Source organism: Haliotis cracherodii, unplaced genomic scaffold (genome assembly GCF_022045235.1).
Source record: "Haliotis cracherodii isolate W230 unplaced genomic scaffold, xgHalCrac1.p SCAF_11, whole genome shotgun sequence".
Classification (NCBI taxonomy): domain Eukaryota; kingdom Metazoa; phylum Mollusca; class Gastropoda; order Lepetellida; family Haliotidae; genus Haliotis; species Haliotis cracherodii.
Genome location: NW_027266266.1, coordinates 13,393,732 through 13,421,198, shown reverse-complemented (window position 1 = coordinate 13,421,198; position 27,467 = coordinate 13,393,732). Strand labels below are relative to the sequence as shown.

The 27,467-nt window shown below is 41.0% G+C and overlaps 2 protein-coding genes across 2 annotated transcripts; both read left to right on the top strand.

The window, feature by feature from the left end:
- The first annotated feature begins 8,671 nt into the window (after positions 1–8,671).
- On the top strand, positions 8,672–10,831 carry LOC139456231 (toll-like receptor 13). Its single transcript, XM_071237834.1, has one exon. The coding sequence runs from the start codon at positions 8,672–8,674 to the stop codon at positions 10,829–10,831; it is 2,160 nt and encodes a 719-aa protein (XP_071093935.1).
- A 9,915-nt stretch (positions 10,832–20,746) lies between these two features.
- LOC139456230 (toll-like receptor 13) lies at positions 20,747–25,669 on the top strand. Its single transcript, XM_071237833.1, has 2 exons — positions 20,747–20,797; positions 23,480–25,669. Exon 2 carries the CDS (start codon positions 23,510–23,512, stop codon positions 25,667–25,669), a length of 2,160 nt encoding a protein of 719 aa, XP_071093934.1. The 5' UTR covers positions 20,747–20,797; positions 23,480–23,509.
- The last annotated feature ends 1,798 nt before the right edge of the window (positions 25,670–27,467 follow it).

Genomic DNA, 27,467 nt, shown 5'->3' with positions numbered 1-27,467 from the left:
CTTGTACTTAAGAGTTCAAATTTGTACGTTGACATATATGATAATTAGTGATAACAAATGGTTTATTAAAAGAATGGCTACCACGTACTTTTTAACTCAACCTGACCTTAACTGAATCTAAACACCAAAAACACAAGAGTCGGGATGATTTTATAGTATAACTTTATATGAGAAGTATAACTGTCAATAAGGTTCATGGATGTACAGTAGACTACGTTTAAAACGAACACGCTTATAACGAACTGACAGATATAACGAACTAAAATAAGTAATCCCTTTGAGTTTACCGTAGTTTACTGTAGTATAATCATCTATATGATGATCCTGATGGTCATCCAACATAATCGCACGTATATTTACTTGCCTGTCTCTGTTTTTTTATGCTACAATGTACTGCACACGCGTTACTAGTTTAAATGTAGTGAACTCAATGTTATTAGATCTAGAAATGGTGAGGATCAACTTCCTTCATTTCTGTGCCGTTCCTGCTTTCTGTTTTCACTCTCTCCTTCACGTGTCACTCTCTCCTTCAGGTGTCACTCTCTCCTTCACGTGTCACCCTCTCCTTCATGTGTCACTCTCTCTTGAAGGTGCCACTCTCTCTTTCAGGTGTCGTTCTCTCCTTCAGGTGTCACTCTCTCCTTCACGTGTCACTCTCTCCTCCAGGTGTCACTCTCTCCTTAAGGTGTCACCCTCTCCTTCAGGTGTCACTCTCTCTTGGAGGTGCCACTCTCTCCTTCACGTGTCACTCTCACCTTCAGGTGTCACTCTCTCCTTCAGGTGTCACACTCTCCTTCAGGTGTCACTCTCTTCTTCAGGTGCCACTCTCTCCTTCAGGTGTCACTCTCTCCTTCATGTGTCACCCTCTCCTTCAGGTGTCACTCTCTCCTTCAGGTGTCACCCTCTCCTGCAGGTGTCACTCTCTCTTGAAGGTGCCACTCTCTCTTTCAGGTGTCATTCTCTCTTGAAGGTGCCACTCTCTCCTTCATGTGTCACTCTCTCCTCCAGGTGTCACTCTCTCCTTCAGGTGTCACTCTCTCCTTCAGGTGTCACTCTCTCCTTCAGGTGTCACTCTCTCCTTCAGGTGTCACCCTCTCCTTCAGGTGTCACTCTCTCTTGAAGGTGCCACTCTCTCCTTCAGGTGTCACTCTCACCTTCAGGTGTCACTCTCTCGTTCAGGTGTCACTCTCTCCTTCAGGTGTCACTCTCTCCTGCAGGTGTCGCTCTCTCTTTCAGGTGTCACTCTCTCCTGCAGGTGTCACTCTCTCCTTCAGGTGTCACTCTCTCCTTCAGGTGTCACTCTCTCCTTCAGGTGTCACCCTCTCCTTCAGGTGTCACTCTCTCTTGAAGGTGCCATTCTCTCCTTCAGGTGTCACTCTCTCCTTCAGGTGTCACTCTCTCCTTCATGTGTCACCCTCTCCTTCAGGTGTCACTCTCTCATGAAGGTGCCACTCTCTCCTTCAGGTGTCACTCTCTCCTTCAGGTGTCACTCTCTCCTTCAGGTGTCACTCTCTCCTTCAGGTGTCACCCTCTCCTTCAGGTGTCACTCTCTCCTTCAGGTGTCACCCTCTCCTTCAGGTGTCACTCTCTCATGAAGGTGTCACCCTCTCCTTCAGGTGTCACTCTCTCATGAAGGTGCCACTCTCTCATTCAGGTGTCACCCTCGCCTTCAGGTGTCACTCTCACCTTCAGGTGTCACTCTCTCCTTCAGGTGCCACACTCTCATTCAGGTGTCACTCTCTCCTTCAGGTGTCACTCTCTCCTTCAGGTGCCACTCTCTCCTTCAGGTGTCACCCTCTCCTTCAGGTGTCACTCTCTCTTGAAGGTGCCATTCTCTCCTTCAGGTGTCACTCTCTCCTTCAGGTGTCACTCTCTCATGAAGGTGCCACTCTCTCATTCAGGTGTCACTCTCTCCTTCAGGTGTCACTCTCTCCTTCAGGTGTCACCCTCTCCTTCAGGTGTCACTCTCTCCTTCAGGTGTCACTCTCTCCTTCAGGTGTCACTCTCTCCTTCAGGTGTCACCCTCTCCTTCAGGTGTCAATCTCTTCTTCAGGTGCCACTCTCTCCTTCAGGTGTCACTCTCTCCTTCATGTGTCACCCTCTCCTTCAGGTGTCACTCTCTCCTTCAGGTGTCACCCTCTCCTTCATGTGTCACTCTCTCTTGAAGGTGCCACTCTCTCCTTCATGTGTCACTCTCTCCTTCAGGTGTCACTCTCTCCTTCAGGTGTCACTCTCTCTTGAAGGTGTCACTCTCTCCTTCATGTGTCACTCTCTCCTTCAGGTGTCACTCTCTCCTTCATGTGTCACCCTCTCCTTCAGGTGTCACTCTCTCTTGAAGGTGCCACTCTCTCCTTCAGGTGTCACTCTCACCTTCAGGTGTCACTCTCTCCTTCAGGTGTCACTCTCTCCTTCAGGTGTCACTCTCTCCTGCAGGTGTCGCTCTCTCTTTCAGGTGTCACTCTCTCCTGCAGGTGTCACTCTCTCCTTCACGTGTCACTCTCTCCTTCAGGTGTCACTCTCTCCTTCAGGTGTCACCCTCTCCTTCAGGTGTCACTCTCTCTTGAAGGTGCCATTCTCTCGTTCAGGTGTCACTCTCTCCTTCAGGTGTCACTCTCTCCTTCATGTGTCACCCTCTCCTTCATGTGTCACTCTCTCATGAAGGTGCCACTCTCTCCTTCAGGTGTCACTCTCTCCTTCAGGTGTCACTCTCTCCTTCAGGTGTCACTCTCTCCTTCAGGTGTCACTCTCTCCTTCAGGTGTCACTCTCTCATGAAGGTGTCACCCTCTCCTTCAGGTGTCACTCTCTCATGAAGGTGTCACCCTCTCCTTCAGGTGTCACTCTCTCATGAAGGTGCCACTCTCTCATTCAGGTGTCACCCTCGCCTTCAGGTGTCACTCTCACCTTCAGGTGTCACCCTCTCCTTCAGGTGCCACACTCTCATTCAGGTGTCACTCTCTCCTTCAGGTGTCACTCTCTCCTTCAGGTGTCACCCTCTCCTTCAGGTGTCACTCTCTCTTGAAGGTGCCATTCTCTCCTTCAGGTGTCACTCTCTCCTTCAGGTGTCACCCTCTCCTTCATGTGTCACCCTCTCCTTCAGGTGTCACTCTCTCATGAAGGTGCCACTCTCTCATTCAGGTGTCACTCTCTCCTTCAGGTGTCACTCTCTCCTTCAGGTGTCACTCTCTCCTTCAGGTGTCACCCTCTCCTTCAGGTGTCACTCTCACCTTCAGGTGTCACCCTCTCCTTCAGGTGTCACTCTCTCATGAAGGTGTCACCCTCTCCTTCAGGTGTCACTCTCTCATGAAGGTGCCACTCTCTCATTCAGGTGTCACCCTCGCCTTCAGGTGTCACTCTCACCTTCAGGTGTCACCCTCTCCTTCAGGTGCCACACTCTCATTCAGGTGTCACTCTCTCCTTCAGGTGTCACTCTCACCTTCATGTGTCACTCTCTCTCTCCTTCACGTGTCACTCCCGATGTCACGTGTCACACTCTCCTTCCGGTGTCATACTGTCCTTAATCTATTTCTCCCTTCTCCACGTGTTACTCTCTCTTACAGATGTCACACACTCCTTCTGTGTCACTCTCTCCTTCAGGTGTCACTCTCTCCTTCAGGTGTCACTCTCTCCTCCAGGTGTCACTCTCTCCTTCAGGTGTCAATCTCTCCTCCAGGTGTCACTCTCTCCTTCAGGTGTCACTCTCTCCTTCAGGTGTCACTCCCGATGTCACGTGTCACACTCTCCTTCCGGTGTCACACTCTCCTTAATCTGTCACTCCCTTCGCCACGTGTCACTCCTTCTTACAGGTGTCACGCTCTCCTTATGGTGCCAGTCTGCATGTTCGAGATATGTTTGTTTACTTGCCATTGATTAATGTGTCTATAAACACTGGTTTTGAGGATATGTGTTATTAGAATATGTACATACGTTATCTTTTCCTTCCCTGAATAAAACGTGTGTGTACGATGGCTGTCCTGTATATTTATGTATCGTTCAGACAATATATATTTACTGCACAGCAATTATATTTCCAAAGAACATTTATCTAACCACACCTACATGTACAGTGTATCTTGGGAATACTTCATATGTAAACCGGGGGCACGGGTGGCCCAGTCCTCTTAGGCGCCGCGATTCGCTGCGCAGAGTTGTGTCCCATGGGCACACAAGAAACCTATGCTTGTGGGTTCGAATCCCGGTTCGCCCGGGCCCCCGATTATGTTTCTAAGATTGTCAGCACCATACCCGTGCTCGTGGGTTTCACCGAAGTGGTAATCGTCTGAGACCTGCATCAATTCAGGCTTTCCTCACACATAAAGCTGGCACGCCGCGATGTAACTGGAATACTTTTAAAAGCGGCGCTAAACTTAACTCACTCACTCACTCCCTCAACGGTCGGTTTATCATGCAAATACTCGTACTACAACCCTCATCATCAATACAATTGTAGTAAATACCATCACTGCCATCTTCAGTACACCGGTGGATTCATCTTTTGCCATGTAGGGGCGGCGGAGTAGCCTAGTGGTTAATGCGTTCGCTCGTCACGCAGAAGACCCGGGTTCTATTCCCTAAATGGGCACAATGTGTGAAGCCCATTTCTGGTTTACCCCGCCGCGATATTGCAGGAATATTGCAAAAATCGTCGAAAACAATACTCACGTGCACTCACTCAATACGATGGTAGTTTAACACCATGTTTATACAGCATCATCACCAATACAAGGGTAGAGTGAGTGAGTGGGACGGTGGATGAGTGAGCGGGTCGCTGGGTGAGTGGGACTGTAGGTGAGTGAGCAGTCGTTGGGTGAGTGAGTGGGACGGTGGGTGAGTGAGTTAGCGAGTGAGTGGGACAGTAGGTGAGTGAGTGGGTCGTAGGGTGAGCGACTGGGTCGGTGGTTGAGTGAGTGGGACGGTAGGTGAGTGAGTGGGACGGTAGGTGAGTGAGTGGGACTGTGTTTGGTGGGTCTGGGGAATGGTCGGTGGGTCTTTGGATTGGTGGGTGGGTCTGTGTTTGGTAGGTCTGCGGAATGGTGGGTGGGTCTGTGTTTGGTGGGTCTGGGGAATTGTGGGTGGGTCTGTGTTTGGTGGGTCTGCGGAATGGTGGGTGGGTCTGTATTTGGTGGGTCTGGGGAATGATGGGTGTGTCTGTGTTTGGTGGGTCTGGGGAATGATGGGTGTGTCTGTGTTTGGTGGGTCTGCGGAATGGTGGGTGGGTCTGTGTTTGGTGGGTCTGCGGAATGGTGGGTTGGTCTGTGTTTGGTGGGTCTGGGGAATGGTGGGTGGGTCTGGGGAATGGTGGGTGGGTCTGTGTTTGGTGGGTCTGGGGAATGGTGGGTGGGTCTGTGTTTGGTGGGTCTGCGGAATGGTGGGTGGGTCTGTGTTTGGTGGGTCTGGGGAATGGTGGGTGGGTCTGTGTTTGGTGGGTCTGCGGAATGGTGGGTGGGTCTGTGTTTGGTTGGCCTGCGGAATGATGGGTGGGTCTGTGTTTGGTGGGTCTGCGGAATGGTGGGTGGGTCTGTGTTTGGTTGGTCTGCGGAATGATAGGTGGGTCTGTGTTTGGTGGGTCTGCGGAATGACAGGAGGGTCTGTGTTTGGTGGGTCTGCGGAATGGTGGTTGGGTCTGTGTTTGGTGGGTCTGCGGAATGGTGGGTGGATCCGTGGTTGGATGATAAAGTAGCTTGATGAGGGAGGAAAGGCCAACACAATTACCCGGTAAAATTAACTGACACGTGATTTGGTTACATTTTCCGTGTTTAACCGTATCAGCTGTTAGTAGCAGGAGTTCAACTGGACGAGCAGGGCATACTTGGGGATACTTGTAAGTATACCTATTTTGTCAGTGTGCGTCAACGTCACATGAACTAATCCAATTATGATATGATTGAACAGATGACCATAAACGACGATTAGTTAACGTTGTTATTTTATGACATGTCCGTGTTTAAGTCGTTGGCTTGTTTCGTTTGTTGTTTTACCACGTGATCAGCAATATCACAGCTACATCACCACAGCCAGGGAATAAACGAGTCTGGGCCAGACAAACGAACAGTTGGTATTATTAGACTGATCACGCAATCAGATAAGTCAGCTCTTACTTCAAACAATTGAGGGCTGGTGACGCGGACTGACACGGGAGTGTGGGCTTCTGGAGAAGCATTTCGAACTGAACACTACGGAATTTGAAACAACAAACGATTTGAGAATAGTATGCTGAAGTAGTCATTCGAAATACGTACACTCGGTGATAGAAACGTTCAGAAGACATCGTTTGACCCTTGAGGAAATAATTTATAGATCATTAGTCACAGCTGTACAATATAATAATAATAATGACTACTGTAAATTCCGGGGGCTCGGGTGGTCCAGTCGTCTAAGGTGCACCGAATCGCTTTGCAGAGTTGCGTCCCTTGGGCACGCAATAAACCTATGATTGTGGGTTCGAATCCCGTTTCGCCCCGATTATGTTTCTAGGTTTGTCAGCACCATACCCGTGCTCGTGGGCTTCAACGAAGTGGTAAACGGCGTTAAACCCAACTCATGCACCCGCGCCCCGGCAATGAGGTGACTCATGTGCTATTTAGGGAAATAAACAAATATTTCCTGTATATTTCCACTTACACATAAGTGAGTTTTATTTATGGACCATTGTTCACTCTTTCGGTTGCTTCTTTGTCTGGCTCGTTTATTTACATGCCGCGATATAGCTAGAATACTGCTGACTGCGGCGTTAAACAACATTCGTCCATATATGTATATGTACCTTTATTCTCTTAAAATAGTGGAAATCCGTTTATCCGCAGTTTATGAAGAGGAACATCAGTATATAGAGGTTATCACGCGAGTGTGTTTGGGGATGGTAAAGATCCTGCATTAGGAATAAACATTGTATTTAGCGAGCCTTGACAGTCTGCCTGTCATAACGAAAAGTACAGTCAGATGTACACAGAGCGACAAAACCAAACAAGGTAACAATTCAAACATATTTTGGCCAAATCCAACTATTTTCATTTGTGGAAAAGGTTTCAAGCCGCAGAGGTCGACAAGCACAGATATGGCTACTGATCCCGCTTGGACTGGGCCTAGTTGCCCTCGCAAATTTGTTTCGAAATTTATATCTTCAAAGTTGTTCTTTTGATAATGATACTAATTATCTCTTTAGCTTATCCGGATTCCCGATGGTTAATTCTGACTCGATCGCCGAATGACAAGGGCAACGCCGTGTTTGTATGTAAACACTGAAAGTAGTCCCTACTTGACCTTTGATATTTGCATCTCTATCCGCATATGACCCCAACGGATATCGTTTTTATCCGTTGGCTTCATCCTGCCGAGAAACCTACCCATTATATGATAAAATTATATATCTGAATATATTTCTGAATTGCGTGTGATAAAAGTGATTGCCGAACATATTTTCGACTTTGTGTTTGCCGTTTGAGTAGATTTTTTTTGTAGATTGAAGACTAACAAAACACACACACACACCCACCCCCCATTCCCATAATTACAGTGATACAGAGCTACATGTGTATCTTATCCTAAAGACCTCATCCCCAGTAATGTTGGATCAAAGTAAACAGACACAATCAGAAATTCTGACAGCACTCAACTTCTATTTCCATTTAAACATTTTTCGTTCTACAATACGGATGTGGGATGATATTCTGGTACAGTAAACTACGTTTATAACGAACACGCTTATAACGAACTGACGGATAAAACGACCTTTCTTTTTTGTCCCGACTATTTGCTGTAGTTATGCTGTATATATGCTTATAACGAACTGCGGTTATAACGAACTAAAATTAGTGGTCCCTTTGAGTTCGTTATAACCGTAGTTTACTGCGATATTGCGAAACGCGGCGTAAAACCATACTCATTCACTCACTTATTCTCTTCTTTCTGTCTATTGTAAATATTGCAAATGGACGTAGTATATTCCAATGGAGATAGTAGTCAATGATTTACATAGAGGATTCATCACGAGTGTTTTTTAATATGGGAAATATCAACCGAGTCTTAGTTAATCGGTATTTGCCGAGCCTTTGGCGAGGCAAATACCGATTAACGGGACGAGGTTGATATTTCCCATATTAAAAAACACGAGTGATGAATTCTATTTATCATTTTCACATTTTTGCTTCCCAATTAAGGAATAATTGCATTTAACATTAACATCAGCAACTTGTCGAAATATTACGTATAGATCGTGCGTAGTGATACATGTTTTCAAAAGCCGTGTAAACCAAAATTAACAACCCCTTAACTCCTTTATGGCATATTCCTTCGCTGAGAAAAAAAATATCATTTTAAACAAAATACTTGAAAAGACTTTTGCAGAATAATTGAAATAATGTCTCCAACATCAAAGGTATCCATGTTGTTTTTAAACACCTACACACGTGCACCGGCGAAAAAAGTCCCACTTCCGGCTATCTAATTTGCATACTTATGTCATTGGGGTATGACATATATGTTTTTATGTCATAAGCTTATGTCATGGATAAATGCTTTAGTTAAATGATAAAACTAAATACACCCCTACTCTCATTGTGTGACCAAAATATGTTAAAAGCCAAAAACAACTACTTGTAACAACATCGATAAGAACTGTTTGATACCCCCTTGATTTTATTTCAGACCATACATTAGTTAGACGCTAAAGGCAAGATGAAGAGCATTCAACAGCCTCGGAGTTTGGTGGCCATTATTGCACTGTTGACGGTGGTAGTGGCTTGCGGTACGTCACTGTCATTAAGGAAGAGGCTTGAATGTCATCGGGGATGTAACTGCAGTCTGTTCAAAAGAGAAAGAGTTGTCATGCGCTGTGCACTATTCAACTTAACGGGAAAGCCTTTACCAACGCCTCCACAACAGTCCAAGAATTGGAATACAAGCATTTATTTGGAGAACGGGACCATTCCTGCTCTCCTGCACAACACCTTATCGGAGTATTCTCACTACCGAATTGTCAATCTCAGTCTGAAAAATAACACCATTCGAAACATACACAAGCTTGCCTTCAACGGGATGAGGTATTTGAAGACACTAGACCTATCAGAGAACTTCATTGCTGAAGACATTCTCAAGGAATCGTTCTACGGAATAGCCATGACTCCAATCAAGGAACTGAATATTAGTTCTATGAATCTTACAAATGTTTCTGATGATTTCTTTGAACATTTGGAAAATATTACAAACGTTAGGCTTATATTTCGCAACAACGCCAGTGAGTTCCCGCGGGACGCTCTTCAGGGCCTGAGACACCTGACTGACCTTGACTTTGGTGGAAATCGTTTGAAGGCGATAAACCTGGTGAATGCCAGCTTCCCCTCTCTTCAAATTCTTAGTTTTGATAACAATCACTTCTATGAATTTCCTAATTTGTGTAGTAGTAGTATTTTCCCTAACCTTAAACATCTATCTATTCAGTGGAATGGTATGAGATATTTACATAGAAACTATTACAGTTGTTTAACAAACCTCACTAATTTCTACTTAAATGGTAATCTATTTCCAGAACTAAAATCAAATCAGTTTTCGATGTTGCCATACATATACAAAATTACCTTGTCGTATGTTGGATGTGCAATGCACACTATAGAAAGAGCGGTGTTCAATAATTCGGCACTGAAACAAATATTCTTTCGTAAGAATCGTATTTGGTTCAGAGAAGCAGAAATAGACATGCGTGTCTTTGAAGGATGTCCTTCTTTGGAACTGTTGAACCTCAATGATAATGTTTTCCAAGTAACAACAGAAATCGAATTCAATACGCTGTTTGGAGATCTCACCAACCTCACGACTTTAGTTATGGGGGGTAATGGCCTCCGATCTATACCACAAGTTATAACGAGGAGGTTAACAAGTATTAAGAGTCTTGCTCTGTATCGGAACTCCATATCAGATTTGAAGCCAAATACGTTTGAAAATATGACAAAGTTGAAAAAATTATTCTTGGCAAATAATGAAATTTCAACAATTGATAAACAATCCCTTCCGAAAGATCTAAAACAATTTGAGATGTTTGGAAACCCCCTTTCCTGTACTTGTGATATGATGTGGTTTGTAGACTGGATGCGTAAAGACCCCGAAACATTTGGTTTTCATAAAACACCTCAAAATAAAGCTTTATATAACTGCTCAAGCCCCGTTATAGTCAAAGGGGTTCAATTACTGGATTTGAAAATGTCAGAGATAAGTTGTCTGATGGGTGGGGATGTAAAGATCATAACTCTTACCTTTAGTACTTTGCTCACAGTGTTCCTGGTGACAGGGGCAGTGATGTATCGTTACCGTTGGCACATCCGATACTTCATCTACATGGTCAGATACAGTCAACGTCAGGAGGTGGACACCGCCGACTACGAATATGACGCGTTTGTAGCTTACTCTGCACCAGATCGTCACTGGGTCATACGGAATATGTTGCCTGTTCTGGAAGGCAAGGAAAACTTCAAACTCTGCGTGCATGACAGGGACTTTGAAGTTGGTAAATTAATCGTTGATAACATCGTTGATGCAATTGAAGCAAGCCGCAAAATTATCATTGTCCTCTCTAACAGTTTTGCTCAAAGTGACTGGTGCCGGTTTGAATTGAATCTCATCCAGCGTCACGTGCTGGATAATGGACAGCGCCTCCTGGTGGTGGTGATGCTGGAGGAGATAGACACACGTCACATGACCAAAGCTATGAGAGCCATGTTACAGACGACAACCTACCTGATGTGGGGCGAGGAAGAGTATGCCAGAAAAGCCTTCTTCAACAGGCTGAGGATGTTACTTGGCAGTTCAACCAGAAATGCAGGGAAAAGACGATTATCAGTTTAGTAGACAAGGAAATGTGATGGCATCTGTGTTATAACGATGTATCAAGAGGTGATTTAGGAGACCATGTAATCAGTAAGGAGATGCATAGTTGTTTATTTTTATATATGAAAGGAAAACCTTTGACATTGGCACATATCTTTAAAGATTCTCGAAGACAAAATTTTAGAAGACAAGATAGGGAGTAACTTAGTTTGGTTTTACGCCGTTGTCAACAATATTCCATCAATATCACGGCTGGGATCACCAGACAAGGGCTTCACCCATTGTATACATGCGGGGAATCGAACCTGGGTCTTCTGCTACCCCACCACCTCTTTTGTAGAGAAGAATTTCCATTACTGAAAATGGAATCTACATATCAGGATGACTTACTGTGATTATTTTTTTTTCTCTTGACCCTGTATTATAAATACAAATACAGACGTTTATTCATCAATGTACAAATGTAGTATTCATTAATAACTGTAGAATAAAAATGTATTGTTTACATTTGGATATGCCTATATTTACTTATATATCGGAGTCTTCCGCATGTTTCGATTATATTCATCGATGTTTTGGACAAGCAAGCCAGTACATTTTCATTTAACATTCGATATGGTGTTCATGTTTGAATGGAAAATCCTAAGCTCAAAGATATTGTTGTCATTCCATGGGGTATTGTCTTAGGTGTGTGCATTTCTAAAATCACTATAGGCATAGCACGTTATCATGGAGAGGGATCACGAAGTATGACAACATGACACACTACAATCAAAGCATGACACCATGACACTAAATGCAAAGCATGACAATATGACACACTAGAGGCATTGTATGGCATCATGACACACTAGATGTATAGCATGACAACATGATACACTAGGGGTATAGCGAGGCATTATGACACACTAGATGCATATCATGACAACTTGACACACTAGATGCATATCATGACAACTTGACACACTAGATGCATAGCATGACAACTTGACACACTAGATGTATAACATGACAACTTGACACACTAGAGGCACAGTAATGCATCATGACACACTAGATGCATAGCATGACAACTTGACACACTAGAGGCATAGTAAGGCATCATGGCACACTAGAGGCATAGTAAGGCATCCTGACACACTAAATGCAAAGCATGACTACATGACACACTAGGGGCATAGTATGACATCATGACACACTAGATGCATAGCATGACAACATGACACACTAGATGCATAGCATGACAACATGACACACTAGGGGTATAGTATGACATCATGACACATTGAAAGCATGGTATGACAACCTGACACACATATTGTTATCTTACTCCTATCACATGGGTCCGTCATTACATTGTTATCTTTGTACATTCATCCTATCACATCGGTCCGTCATTACATCGTTATCTTTGTACATTCATCCTATCACATCGGTCCGTCATTACATTGTTATCTTTGTACATTCATCCTATCACATCGGTCCGTCTTTACATTGTTATCTTTGTACATTCATCCTATCACATCGGTCTGTCATTACATTGTTATCTTTGTACATTCATCCTATCACATCGGTCCGTCATTACATTGCTATCTTTGTACATTCATCCTATCACATCGGTCTGTCATTACATTGTTATCTTTGTACATTCATCCTATCCCATCGGTCCGTCATTACATTGTTATCTTTGTACATTCATCCTATCACATCGGTCCGTCATTACATTGTTATCTTTCCACAGTCACCCTATCCCATCGGTCCGTTATTACATTGTTATCTTTGTACATTTATACTATCCCATCGGTCCGTCATTACATTGTTATCTTTGTACATTCATACTATCCCATCGGTCCGTCATTACATTGTTATCTTTGTACATTTATACTATCCCAACGGTCCGTCATTACATTCCTATCTTTGTACATTCATACTATCACATCGGTCCGTCATTACATTGTTATCTTTGTACATTCATCCTATCACATCGGTCCGTCATTACATTGTTATCTTTCCACATTCACCCTATCCCATCGGTCCGTCATTACATTGTTATCTTTGTACATTTATCCTATCACATCGGTCCGTCATTACATTGTTATCTTTGTACATTCATCCTATCACATCGGTCCATCATTACATTGTTATTTTTGTACATTCATCCTATCACATCGGTCCATCATTACATTGTTATCTTTGTACATTTATACTATCACATCGGTCCGTCATTACATTGTTATCTTTATACATTCATCCTATCACATCGGTCTGTCATTACATTGTTATCTTTGTACATTCATCCTATCACATCGGTCCGTCATTACATTGTTATCTTTGTACATTCATCCTATCACATCGGTCCGTCATTACATTGTTATCTTTGTACATCCATCCTATCCTATCGGTCCGTCATTACATTCTTATCTTTGAACATTCTTCATATCACATGGGTCCGTCATTACATTGCTATCTTTGTACATTCATCATATCCCAACGGTCCATCATTACATTGTTATCTTTGTACATTCATCCTATCACATCGGTCCGTCATTACATTGTTATCTTTGTACATTCATCCTATCACATAGGTCTGTCATTACATTGTTATCTTTGTACATTCATCCTATCACATCGGTCTGTCATTACATTGTTATCTTTGTACATTCATCCTATCACATCGGTCCGTCTTTACATTGTTATCTTTGTACATTCATCCTATCACATCGGTCCGTCATTACATTGTTATCTTTGTACATTCATCCTATCACATCGGTCCGTCATTACATTGTTATCTTTGTACATTCATACTATCCCATCGGTCCGTCTTTACATTGTTATCTTTGTACATTCATCCTATCACATCGGTCCGTCATTACATTGTTATCTTTGTACATTCATCCTATAACATCGGTCCGTCTTTACATTGTTATCTTTGTACATTCATCCTATCACATGGGTCCGTCATTACATTGTTATCTTTGTACATTCATCCTATCACATCGGTCCGTCATTACATTGTTATCTTTGTACATTCATACTATCCCATCGGTCCGTCTTTACATTGTTATCTTTGTACATTCATCCTATCGCATCGGTCCATCATTACATTGTTATCTTTGTACATTTATACTATCCAATCGGTCCTTCATTACATTGTTATCTTTGTACATTCATCCTATCACATCGGTCTGTCATTACATTGTTATCTTTGTACATTTATACTATCACATCGGTCTGTCATTACATTGTTATCTTTGTACATTCATCCTATCCCATCGGTCCTTCATTACATTGTTATCTTTGTACATATATCCTATCCCATCGGTCCTTCATTACATTGTTATCTTTGTACATTTATACTATCCCATCGGTCCGTCATTACATTGTTATCTTTGTACATTCATCCTATCACATCGGTCCGTCATTACATTGTTATCTTTGTACATTCATCCTATCCTATCGGTCCGTCATTACATTGTTATCTTTGTACATTCATCCTATCACATCGGTCCATCTTTACATTGTTATCTTTGTACATTCATCCTATCCTATCGGTCCGTCTTTACATTGTTATCTTTGTACATTCATCCTCCCCCATCGGTCCGTCATTACATTGTTATCTTTGTTCATTAATATTATTCCCATGTCATTGGCTTTGTCTCTGTGTTGTTGTATTTGGCTATTTATTTCCCCTTGTGTTGTTGAAACATCATGATTACTCGATGCACTTACTAAGCATTCGCCCTCAACCTCCAGACTCCCTTCCTCTGCCGACCACAGGGGCGCAACCCACGGCAAACAGGTTTCTTTACTCTAGTGGTAACACTCCATCTACATTTAACCAATTGCAAACTCATTTCCAAAGCTATAACGACAGCTTTCAGTGAAGCATGAGTTCATTCACTGCAGGGTTTTCTTGGAAAAGTAGACTTATTCAGAAATCGCCGTTAACAGCGACATACAAAGCTACGGTGGCCCATTAGGGCCATATCAAATTTTATTTTGAAATTTCAAAATAGTATGTTGATATTTCAAGTATGTTGTAAATGAAAAGTAGTACTTTGAAAGTTCAAAAACACTATTCAAGCATTCAAGTATAGTCTTGAAATTTGTATGATAATTTTTTAAGGAAGAGAAACATTATGTCCCTAATGGTTTTCCTTACAAACCCAGTGGCGGACGTATTCGCCTTCTGCATGCACTTTGGGTGTTGCGCCTTGACAAAAACCCACCACTTGAAATGTCACTGGGATTTCCCGGTATCAACACCGGCTTCATAACAAAAAATGTTTCAAATGCGCTGCTATTGAACGAGCATGGTTGATCACAGGGTGCGGTCGCCCTTAGGGAGCTTTGATATGTTATGAAACCAATGTACAGTAATTTCCCATATGGATAAATTTATTTATAATACTTGTCAAATGTAGTTTCGGTCTCATCTATAAGTTTTCCTGTTTTACTGATTGTTTTTCTTTCAAACAAAAATAGAGCGTCGTGCATTATCTAACAATAGAATAAAAAGTAGGAACTCTTTGCTTGGACAAATTTCGGGGAATGATTAACCTGCATTAACGGATGTCCTGACAAATATCTGTCGTTTAGCTACACAGCTGAAGTATTTCTGATGAGTTCGGTACACATATCACTGCGTGTACCTATATCTCAATTCTTGACAAAATATCAAATTGCGATTTAATTTAATCATAGGCCGTGGGCTAGGTATGACCCACGAGCACACACCACCAGCACATCTTCTGTCAATTGGAAACTTAAGTAGCTAAGTTATGTATGAATTAAATGTTAGTGAGTGAATTCGTCTTCTGCCTTCGGTGGTGCCCCCTGCAAATTCACCTTAACTAGTAGTTGTACTAAAGAATCTGAAACTCAACTTGAAATGGCAAAATTTGTCAAAATATCAAGCCTGCGTCCAAGAAATTGATTTGTAAATTTGCTGAAATAAATAACATTTACATTATGATCATGTTTTTTTTGCACGGCTTTATGGTTGCCATCTTGAATATGTTTCACATAGGTCCATTTCATTCAAAGTTCTGAAATCGACTCATTATACTGTGAACCTCTTATATGCATACAAAAGTGAGTGATATCAGAGTTGTCAAGAAATATTTTGTATGATTGTCCACAAGTAGATCAATAATTAGCCTACATCAAATTATGGTGTTTATATATGGTTTCCTGTGGTATATAACACATCGAGGTCAGTGAATAACACAAAGGATGACAAGCCAAATCCTGAACATTCATCCAAGCGTTGTTCCGATGTAGCTAAGCCGAGAATGCAATATTGGGTATCCTACTCTGATATTATAAGAGTAAATTTGTTCCAAATTGTGCAAAAGATTTTCACCTGGTAACATCACATGTTAATATAAGAAGTACTTCAAGAGATGTACTGGAACACTTGTTAGACGATTATAGTGGAATCAGGCACACGTACCTAGAACATATACCAGATTAAAGGTTTCTGCGAGAAGAATTTGGTTTTGTCGGGATATATGACGTTCGATTTGCCATGGGTTGGTCCATATTCACTCAATACCAATTATTGACACCTCATTGGAGAGGTACTTATATATGGCTTCCAGTGGTATATCACACTTGAAGATCAGTGGATCACTAGTGAGATGATAGTCCAAAACGTAATCATACCCCCAAGTGATATACGACAAAACCGGGTGAGAACACGATATAGGGTACCATACTTTGAAAGCCTGGGGGGGGGGGGGGGGGGGGGGGGGGTGCTCGTGGGTCATACCTAGCCCACGGCCTATCAATCATCGGTTTCCATCTTAACCTGTTTATATATCATTTAGTTTCTTAAAGTTTCACATTTCTCACAGTAACACTTGCAACGTTAACGGCATCGCATATATAACTTAGCATTTGCTTTGACGAAGTATTTTCGAGACTTTTTAGTCGGCCTTGACTGTTTCATGTTTCCGCGTGAAATTAGAGCGGCCACGGGTGGCCCAGTCGTCCAAGGCGCAGGAATTCGCTGTGCAGAGTTGCGTCCCTTGGCCACGCCAGATACCTATGATTGTTAGAACCCTGGTTCGCCCCGATTGTTTCAAGGTTTGTCAGCGCCATACACGTCGTGATATATAGCTTGAATACTGTTCAAAGTGGCGTTGAACACAACTCACTCACTCACAATATGAACCGCTTCTGTGGTTTAGTTGCAGATCGTCCGCCCGGAGAGCGGAATGTTTTGGGTTCGATCCCCGGCTGCGTCACACCAAAGGACTTTAAAATATGGTATTTGTTGTTACCCTGCCTGGCGCTCAGCATTAAGGGGCTAAAACAAGGACCAGTCGGCTCAGTACACTGTGACCTGAGTGGAGTATTCATGATAAACTGTGGCAAGGTATCTTAGTGGGCTACACGTCTCTGTATAAGTGCAATCATTTAGAACGCCTCACCTCACACACACTATGGGAGTTTTAATGTTAGTAACATATTACAGTGTGGGTGTGACGTGCGGATATATTCAATATTTGTAAACCCAAAATGGGGCAGGTCGTTTACTACGCACACAAACACGCACACGCATACACACACGCACATACACGCGCACGCACACACACACACGCACATACACGCGCGAGCACGCACACACACACACACACACACACACACACACACACACACACACACACACACACACGCACACACACACGCACACACACACGCACACATGCCACCATGTAATAATGTAATTCATTATAATTAGTTTATGAAAGTTCACGTTGAAGTTTGGGTACTTGAACCATCCTTTCGTGTGTGGCGTAGAAATGATCTATACAGAGTTGCGCCCCTTGCCAGAATCTGCTGATCACGTGTTCGAATCCAGGTTCGTCCTAATCCCAGCTTTGTCAGCACTTTAAACATGGCTGCCGTTTTCACCAAAGTGATAAGATTACACACCTGTTAATATTTAGGATATGTTGTGATAACACGGAAATGTTATAAAAACATCCCTAAAACATTTCACGCAATGTTACGGAAATGTTTTATACATGTTTTATTCACGTGAATTTATATGGGTCCAGAAACGTTTTCCGTAAACATTTGGTTATAACGTTTCAAAATGCAAATGTATTTGAAAACGTTTCATTAACGTAATTTTGTGTATGGTTGCAGAAACGTTTTAACAACGACTTCTTTGAACATTTTGTTTAACTCCTCAAAAATGTTTTGGTAAAATATTCCACAAATGTTTTTGAAAACGTTTTATTCACGTGAATTTGTATGGTTCCGGAAACGTTTTAGCAAGATTGTCTGTACACATTTGGTTAAACTTTTTTTAAATGTTTTGAAAACGAACCAGGGCGTCGGAAAAGCACAGTGTTTTGCTGCCAATGTTCAAATCGTGCACCAACTAACTGCTAACAAGATATAAATGAGTATGACAAATAGTCAGACACAGTACACACATGTTCTGCAGGAAATACAATGGCCGACATTGTGATCCATGCCATGTCTTCAACATTCATTCAACAAAGAACTTCAAGACATAGTTCTGTGGAGATTTTAGTATTTTTAGAAAACCTGTACACCTTTCGAAATTATTTATTTCTTCTTTTCTTTGGTTTTACCTTGATCCACTTTTCTGAAATATAAGCAAATAATGAATAGATCAGGCAGGTATTTAAGATATATAGTATAGATACATTCAACTGAAGAGACAATATTCAATAACGTTTTATCAGTATTCTAACAATAATATATATATACAAGTGTTTGATGGAAACATATTTCAATATTCATTCAATGACATAGATGAATACTTTAAGTAATTATAATAGTATCAGGAATCACAAGTCTAAATTTTCATGTTAATAATCAACAAACGATAGCCAACTTTTGAATATGTAGTGTGATATCTTTTGACTACTGACTAGCGAGGGCTGGTCGGGTAGCCTAGTGGTTAAAGCGTCCGCTCGTCACGCCGAAGACCCGGGTTCCATTCCCGACATGGGTACAATGTGTGAAGCCCATTTCTGGTGTCCCCCGTAGTGATATTGCTGGAATATTGCTAAAAACGGCGTAAAACCATACTCACTCTCTCACTCACTGACTAGCATGTCATGTCGCCAACTATCACAACACCCTGTTACAGCGCCCGATTCGTTTTAATTGGAAGGGAAACATATTTATCCGAAAATGATCAATCGATTCTTTCGGGGAAATAGTATAAGGATACAGTGTAAGCACCTTGTTTCAATGTAACTTATGTAAATACATGCGGGGATGTTAGGCCAAAATAAAAATCCAACAACCATATGATCGACTTTTAGTTCAGTCAGTTCGAATACACAAGAATGTGTCTCTCATTTCGTCCCGAAAATACGGTTTAATAACCTAATATTGTGTTTTAGACTTAATCAGTAGCCTACAGTCGACAGGAAAGTATTTCCATTGTTTTGACTGCTCCTCTTCGCAGTAGAACAGAAATCAACTGAAGATTTCCCACGGACTGAAATGAGTGAAATTGCTGATAGTTTTCAAGGAAGAACTGGCGATAAGTGTCAGTGGCTGGTAGTATAGACATACACTATATACTTACGATCGAAAACCAAACGCAAATGCGGCCACATGGTAGTGAGCGGCAAAGTACAAAGTTTCTAACCCCAATGACGAGTGACAATATATGACGTAATAGTGTGACGTCATTCTGACGTCATTTCACGAGGCAACAAAGCATTATGTCACAAAATTTTAAAAACGTTTTCGAAACGCTTGTGTGATATTACTTTTTACAGACGTCTTAAGAACATGTTAAAATCAATATATTTGCGATCGGGCATAATTCTTCAACATGGTGAAATACATGGTGATAACGTTTCATGACATATGTTCTGGCATGACATTACTGCAACGTGTTGAAAATATTGTAATGACATGTCATGAAATAGTTTCGCCCATGTTCTAAAGTTCTTTAAAAAAAACATTTAAACATATTTTAACAACATTTCATGAAACGTCTTGTCTGTTCTTTGCGTGAGTTCATTTCTTCGATATATTTAACATCTAAATACACCTGGTTTGGTTGGGTGGGTGGGTGGTTCGATTCTGATGGTTGATGGCTTGGTGGCAGTTACTTTACGATATAAACGGAGGGTCAAAAGAAAGTATAGAGAGTTTGCTATTTATCTATGGCAGGGTAATACTGTGTAAAAATCTATTGGTTCCATGATTGGTTGGTTGATTGGTTTGTTGTTTAACGCCGCACTCAGCAATATTCTAGCTATATGACGGCTGTCTGTAAATAATCGAGTCTGGACCAGACATTCCAGTGATAAATATCATGATCATCGATCCACGCAATTGGGATCGATGACATGCATCAACCAAGTCAGTGAGCCTGACCACCCGATCCCGTTAGTCGCCTTTTACGACAAGCATAGTCAACTTTTACGGCAAACATGGGTTGTTGAAGACCTATTCTACCCCGGAATCTTCACGGGTCTGGCTCCATGAATGAAGAGAGGAGTAAGAAATAACTGTTCAACATATATGACTCTTTCCATGTCTGAAATGTTGTAAATTTCGGCAAAAAAAACAATTTATTGATTTTCAAAGATGAGATGTCTGACACCCATAAAAAGTTGGGTATTATGCGGAAAAAATATTTCATTGAAAAATCATATTAAAAACATATAACCATGTAGAAGTATACTTGAGTGCTGACGAAGCGCTAGTACAGTTGATTTTACTACATATAATTTTGCTAACCTAAGAAATTTCCCACTGAAAATAAAACTGATAAAATGATATGATAAAATCAACTGAGAGGTGTAGTTTCTTTTGCTCCTCACTGTATCAGCTTAATGAGGTATGCACGTTCCACGCAATTACCGGGGTAAACATACTGACACGAGATTTGGTTTCATTGTCCGTGTCTGACACTATCAGCTGTTAGAAGCAGGAGGTCAACTAGATGAATTGGCGATCCTAGGCATATTTGTGAGTTATTAATTAGACAGTGTTTCTCAAAGTATTTGGACATCACATGATGTAATTCAATTGTGTTACGATGATATTGTGTTATGTTAAGATTGAGCAGGTGAGTTAACCATAAATGGTGATGTCATGTCATGTCATTTCATTGTGTTGTTCTTGCGGTCTGTGAATACACGATCTGGTCCAGCCGGTGGTTGATTCTATTAAACTGATCACACAATCCAGTAAAGTCGCCTCTTATTACAAACTGATGATCGCTGGTGACTTTCGAACTAAATGCTACTGAAATTACACATGACAAATGTTTTGAGAATACAAACGACATGTTAATGTACGTAACCGATATCTGTACAGACATTGGTAGTAACTCTCAGAAGACCTCATCTGACCCTGGAGGAGGTAATGTTAAGTGTGTGTATCACAGTTATACAATATAATGATAATAGTGTTTACAGTGAATTCATCATTTTGTTTTCGGAAATAACAGCAGTAATTATTTTTTTCATCTTTAAGTGTCTCCTGAGTAGAAATATGCGCGATATTTAGACAGCCATTGTTGTGTTACAGGTTTCTTGCAGGCCTTACAAATTATATTTAATTGGTAATATATTTCCATACCTAATTTCTAATCGGTTTCCATTTCAGCAGAAATACTCAGAATTAATGTTATAGTGGGTGCGCAACTCACAGGAACTGGGCAGCGAAACAAAACATATATATATTTCAGGTCTTTGAAAGGCATAACTAAGTGATACACACAAGGAAGATAAGATATGGACGTCAACTTCTTTATTAAGAGGAACACAACGTTTCGGAGTACACACTTACTCCTTCATCATTCACCCGATGAAGCAGTAAGCATATAACCCGAAACGTTGTGTTCCTCATAATATAGAAGTTGATATCCATATATTCTCTTCCTTAAAACATCTTTCATCAAAATTATTCAGACTAGCGGGGACGTATATGAGAATATATGCAGAATAATGTTTGCCATATTACTGCGGAAACTGAACCATCGAATTAAACAAATCGTTAGTTATGAGGGTAAATGACAGTTTTATACTTTTAGATATAATCAGGAAGTTCACACCTATTAAGATCTCTGCTGCAAAAACTTCCGTGATTGTGTGAGGTTAACGCCGCACTGAACAGTATTTCAGTTATATTATGGCGTGTCAACGTATACCAGCGTTGGTTGTTGATCATGAAACCAAAGAGCACGGATATGTCCTTACATCCAACTGACACGCCTTACGTGATATACACGAAAAGCTGTTGAAAGCGGCGTTAAACCCTACTTACTCGCTGTGGGTGTCTACATAGCAGCAGGAAATCATTAAATCAGTATTACAAATACACATTTAAGAAAGCTATGTGTTTTTATATTCCCGATTATAGTGTAGTGTAATGCAGTGTACTGATACACGTTGAACATAATCCATGATGAATGCTGTGATATATATTCTTTAAAAAAAGTAGGGGACCCACGGAAATAACTTAAAATTTCCAACATCGCAAAACAGAAAAGAACTTACACCCAGGACGGGGTACTCGGAATATGAGGATATTTGTAAGAGAAATAGTTGTATGAAACTAATGAACGAATACGGAACACATTACGATTGGTAGTGAAGGATGAAAGTAGATGTTATGACCGCCAACGATCTTGAAGGAAGCTAGGGATAAGATGGGAAATTTCAAGTAGACGTTTTTTTGTCAGTGGTACATCACGATTTGTCAATATTGAAATGTGGTCTAAATGGTGACTTATGTGTTTTATGACAAGGTAGACACAATTTTATGGATAACAACTTCATACAAATGCATGCAATTGTTGTTACTGTTAATCTTCCACCTACTACATATATCACAATGTCCCTCATTCAGTCTTGCTTGACAACGGTGTAAGGATCAATAGTCGTTTTTACAGTATTAAAGAAGTACTGTTGTTATCCATAAAATTTTGTCTACCTTGTCATCCATCTACTTCAGAGTGATGCCTATCAAACAATGTATGTGTGTTACCTCAGTTGTTTAAGGAAGTAAAGTATTTGCACCAACACAGTACTTAAGTTGACTCAAGTACACACAACTAAAGAGTATCATACCCCGATGCCGTAGACCATTGCACATGGGTTCAGTAACTGGTTTGTCCGGCTGAATTATTTACAGGCCGTGATGGAGCTAGAACATTGCTGACTGTGCTGTTAAGCAACATTCAGTCACCCCCATTTTACTTCACAAGCACTCCTTTCTGTCTATTGTATCAAAGATTTACAATCTATACTTAATACGTCCCACTCTCATTGCGTGAGTAAAAGATGTTTTAACCAAAACAACAATTTAAAAGACCCACCAAGAGAACTGTTTGCCACTCGCTTGAACCTTTTGCCACCTTATTCAATTACCCACTTTTCGTTGCGTTTGTTTCAGACAGGACGTTTGTCAGGTAAAACAGGCAAGATGATGAGACTTGTAAATATTGCAAATGGGGCAGTATATTCGAATGGAGATAGTATTCAATGATTTACAACTAAATACACCCCCATTCTCATTGTGTGACCAAAATATGTTAAAAGCCAAAAACAACTACTTGTAACAAGATCGATAAGAACTGTTTGATACCCCCTTGAATCTGTCGCCAAACTTATTTGACCACATTTTTGTGTGATTTTATTTCAGACCATACATTAGTTAGACGCTAAAGGCAAGATGAAGAGCATTCAACAGCCTCGGAGTTTGGTGGCCATTATTGCACTGTTGACGGTGGTAGTGGCTTGCGGTACGTCACTGTCATTAAGGAAGAAGCTTGAATGTCATCGGGGATGTTACTGCAGTCTGTTCAAAAGAGAAAGAGTTGTCATGCGCTGTTCACTATTCAACCTAACAGGAAAGCCTTTACCAACGCCTCCAAAACAGTCCAAGAATTTGAATACAAGCATTTATTTGGAGAACGGGACCATTCCTGCTCTCCTGCACAACACTTTATCGGAGTATTCTCACTACCGAATTGTCATTCTCAGTCTGAAAAATAACACAATTCGAAACATATACAAGCATGCCTTCAGCAGGATGAGGTATTTGCAGACACTAGACCTGTCAGAGAACTTCATTGCTGAAGACATTCTCAAGGAATCGTTCTACGGAATAGCCATGACTCCAATCAAGGAACTGAATATTAGTTCTATGAATCTTACAAATGTTTCTGATGATTTCTTTGAACATTTAGAAAATATTACAAACGTTAGGCTTACATTTCGCAACAACACCAGTGAGTTCCCGCGGGACGCTCTTCAGGGCCTGAGACACCTGACTGACCTTGACTTTGGTGGAAATCGTTTGAAGGCGATAAACCTGGGGAATGCTAGCTTCCCCTCTCTTCAAACTCTTAGTTTTGATAACAATCACTTCTATGAATTTCCTAATTTGTGTAGTAGTAGTATTTTCCCTAACCTTAAACATCTATCTATTCAGTGGAATGGTATGAGATATTTAGATAGAAACTATTACAGTTGTTTAAAGAACCTCACTAATTTCTACTTAAATGGTAATCTATTTCCAGAACTAAAATCAAATCAGTTTTCGATGTTGCCATACATATACAAAATCACCTTGTCGTATGTTGGATGTGCAATGCACACTATAGAAAGAGCGGTGTTCAATAATTCGGCACTGAAACAAATATTCTTTCGTAAGAATCGTATTTGGTTCAGAGAAGCAGAAATAGACATGCGTGTCTTTGAAGGATGTCCTTCTTTGGAACTGTTGAACCTCAATGATAATGTTTTCCAAGTAACAACAGAAATCGAATTCAATACGCTGTTTGGAGATCTCACCAACCTCAAGACTTTAGTTATGGGGGGTAATGGCCTTCAATCTATACCACAAGTTATAACGAGGAAGTTAACAAGTATTAAGAGTCTTGCTCTGTATCGGAACTCCATATCAGATTTGAAGCCAAATACGTTTGAAAATATGACAAAGTTGAAAAAACTATTCTTGGCAAATAATGAAATTTCAACAATTGATAAACAATCCCTTCCGAAAGATCTAAAACAATTTGAGATGTTTGGAAACCCCCTTTCCTGTACTTGTGATATGATGTGGTTTGTAGACTGGATGCGTAAAGACCCCGAAACATTTGGTTTTCATAAAACACCTCAAAATAAAGTTTTATATAACTGCTCAAGCCCCGTTATAGTCAAAGGGGTTCAATTACTGGATTTGAAAATGTCAGAGATAAGTTGTCTGATGGATCAGGATGTAAAGATCATAACTCTTACCTTTAGTACTTTGCTCACAGTGTTTCTGGTGACAGGGGCAGTGATGTATCGTTACCGTTGGCACATCCGATACTTGATCTACATGGTCAGATACAGTCAACGTCAGGAGGTGGACACCGCCGACTACGAATATGACGCGTTTGTGGCTTACTCTGCACCAGATCGTCACTGGGTCATACGTAATATGTTGCCTGTTCTGGAAGGCAAGGAAAACTTCAAACTCTGCGTGCATGACCGGGACTTTGAAGTAGGTAAATTAATCGTGGATAATATCGTTGATGCAATTGAAGCAAGCCGCAAAATTATCATTGTCCTCTCTAACAGTTTTGCTCAAAGTGACTGGTGCCGGTTTGAATTGAATCTCATCCAGCGTCACGTGCTGGAAAATGGACAGCGCCTCCTGGTGGTGGTGATGCTGGAGGAGATAGACACACGTCACATGACCAAAGCTATGAGAGCCATGTTGCAGACGACAACTTACCTGATGTGGGGCGAGGAAGAGTATGCCAGAAAAGCCTTCTTCAACAGACTGAGGATGTTACTTCGCAGTCCGACTAGAAATGCAGGGAAAAGACGATTATCAGTTTAGTAGACAGCAATATTTAATACTGAATGTTCCATTTTGATTATCTTTGTTATAACTATCATGATGTGCCTTTGGAGATCATTATCCCACATGAGATGCATAATAGCTTTTTTATAAGACAAAGGAAAACCTTTGATATTTATACATTTCTTCAAAGCCCCTCATTGACTGAGTAGAGTGAGTGATTATGTTTTTACGTCACTTTCAGTAAAATTCCAGCATATGTTTCAATGAGTAACATCAGACATGGGGTGCACGGAATCCAACTCGAGACCTCGGCGTGACGAGCGAACGCTTAAACCAATAGATCTAGACTACCCCACCGTCCCTTTAGTAGACAAGAATATGTTTTACTGAATATGCAATCTACGTATCAGTATGACTACCTGAGATAATCATTTTAATCTATTTGTGAGACACTGTACTCTATAATGAAGGTTAAATATCATCTCTCATGAAATAATTAGACACATTTATTTAGCCATGTACAATGGTCACGTATAACTGCAGAATAAAACTGTATATTAACATTTGGATATGTCTGTATGTTCCTTCGATGTAGAAATGATCACAGCAGAGTCTGCATTTTTCAGTTTTATGTTTTTAAGTCCGATGTTTTGTACAAGTCATCAACTACTGATATGTTACCGAACTGAACATCATCAGCTCTTATGTTTAACAGCTTCAAGATACTGTTGTTATTGAGGTACACTGTATGGGATGTGTGTATTTCTAAAACGGTTGTCAGACATCCCATATGTTAGACGACCCAATCATCAGAGAGACCAGTCAAGTGTGACCTGTGACTGCCTGGTCTTACCTACTGATTAATGAACTGCGTAAGCTACTCCAACTCGTTAAGTGATACAGATTAACCAGATTATGATTGTGTATATAAAGTTGTGTCTGATTGCGGGTTGCGTGTGTCGGGTTGCGTGTGTTTTATTAGCTAAGTTATAAAGTAGTTTCTTCAATGATATAGAAAATAGGAAGCACAATGAAGATAATTAAAAACCTTTTAGCCGTTGAGTTTGTTTTGCATTATGTTCATTAAATAGATTACACTTCTCCACAATCTAAGTATAATCTCACATGTACTATAGGTACTGTACTATACTACATGAAGTCTAAGTCAGTAAGGTGTCACCATCATGGCTGGTATACGCAGAGTTGAGTACGTTGAGTCTGAGAGTGGAACACCACAAGTATTCCTTGATGGGTTCACCTACTCTAAGAATCGAACAAGAGGCGTTCTGTCCATATACATGTGCTTTGTACCATTACCGAGGTTAGTATTGTGTTTTTTTTAGCAACTCAGCAATGTTCCAGCTATAGGACGGCCCATCTGTAAATAGTCGAGTCTTGACCAAACAATCCAGTCATCATCATCATCATCGATATACGCAATTTGGATACGATGACATGCATCAACCACTTCAGCAAGCCTTACCTTCCGTCCCGTTAGTCACTTCTTACAAGCATGAATTACTCAAGACCAATTTTAACCCGGAATTTCACGGGTCTGTAATATTTTGACTGATCACCGGATGACATTATCACGAGGTATATCGATAATTGAATATGACTATGGACAAGACAAGAGTTTATTCAGTAGTGTGGTCTCGTACGCGTGGTCCAGAGTGCAATATAACATCCCTTATGTTTATTTACGTGTATGATGTTATACTGAATACATGCTTAAGGAACCAATCAACAGATCTTATGATATCAAAACTTTGGAATTTAACATATTCCATAAGGCGAGTGGGTTTATAATACAGTAAACTACGGTTATAACGAA

Excerpts from the sequence above, each read along its gene's own strand:
- LOC139456231 (XM_071237834.1), top strand. The coding sequence starts at position 8,672 with ATGAAGAGCATTCAACAGCCTCGGAGTTTGGTGGCCATTATTGCACTG.
- LOC139456230 (XM_071237833.1), top strand. The coding sequence starts at position 23,510 with ATGAAGAGCATTCAACAGCCTCGGAGTTTGGTGGCCATTATTGCACTG.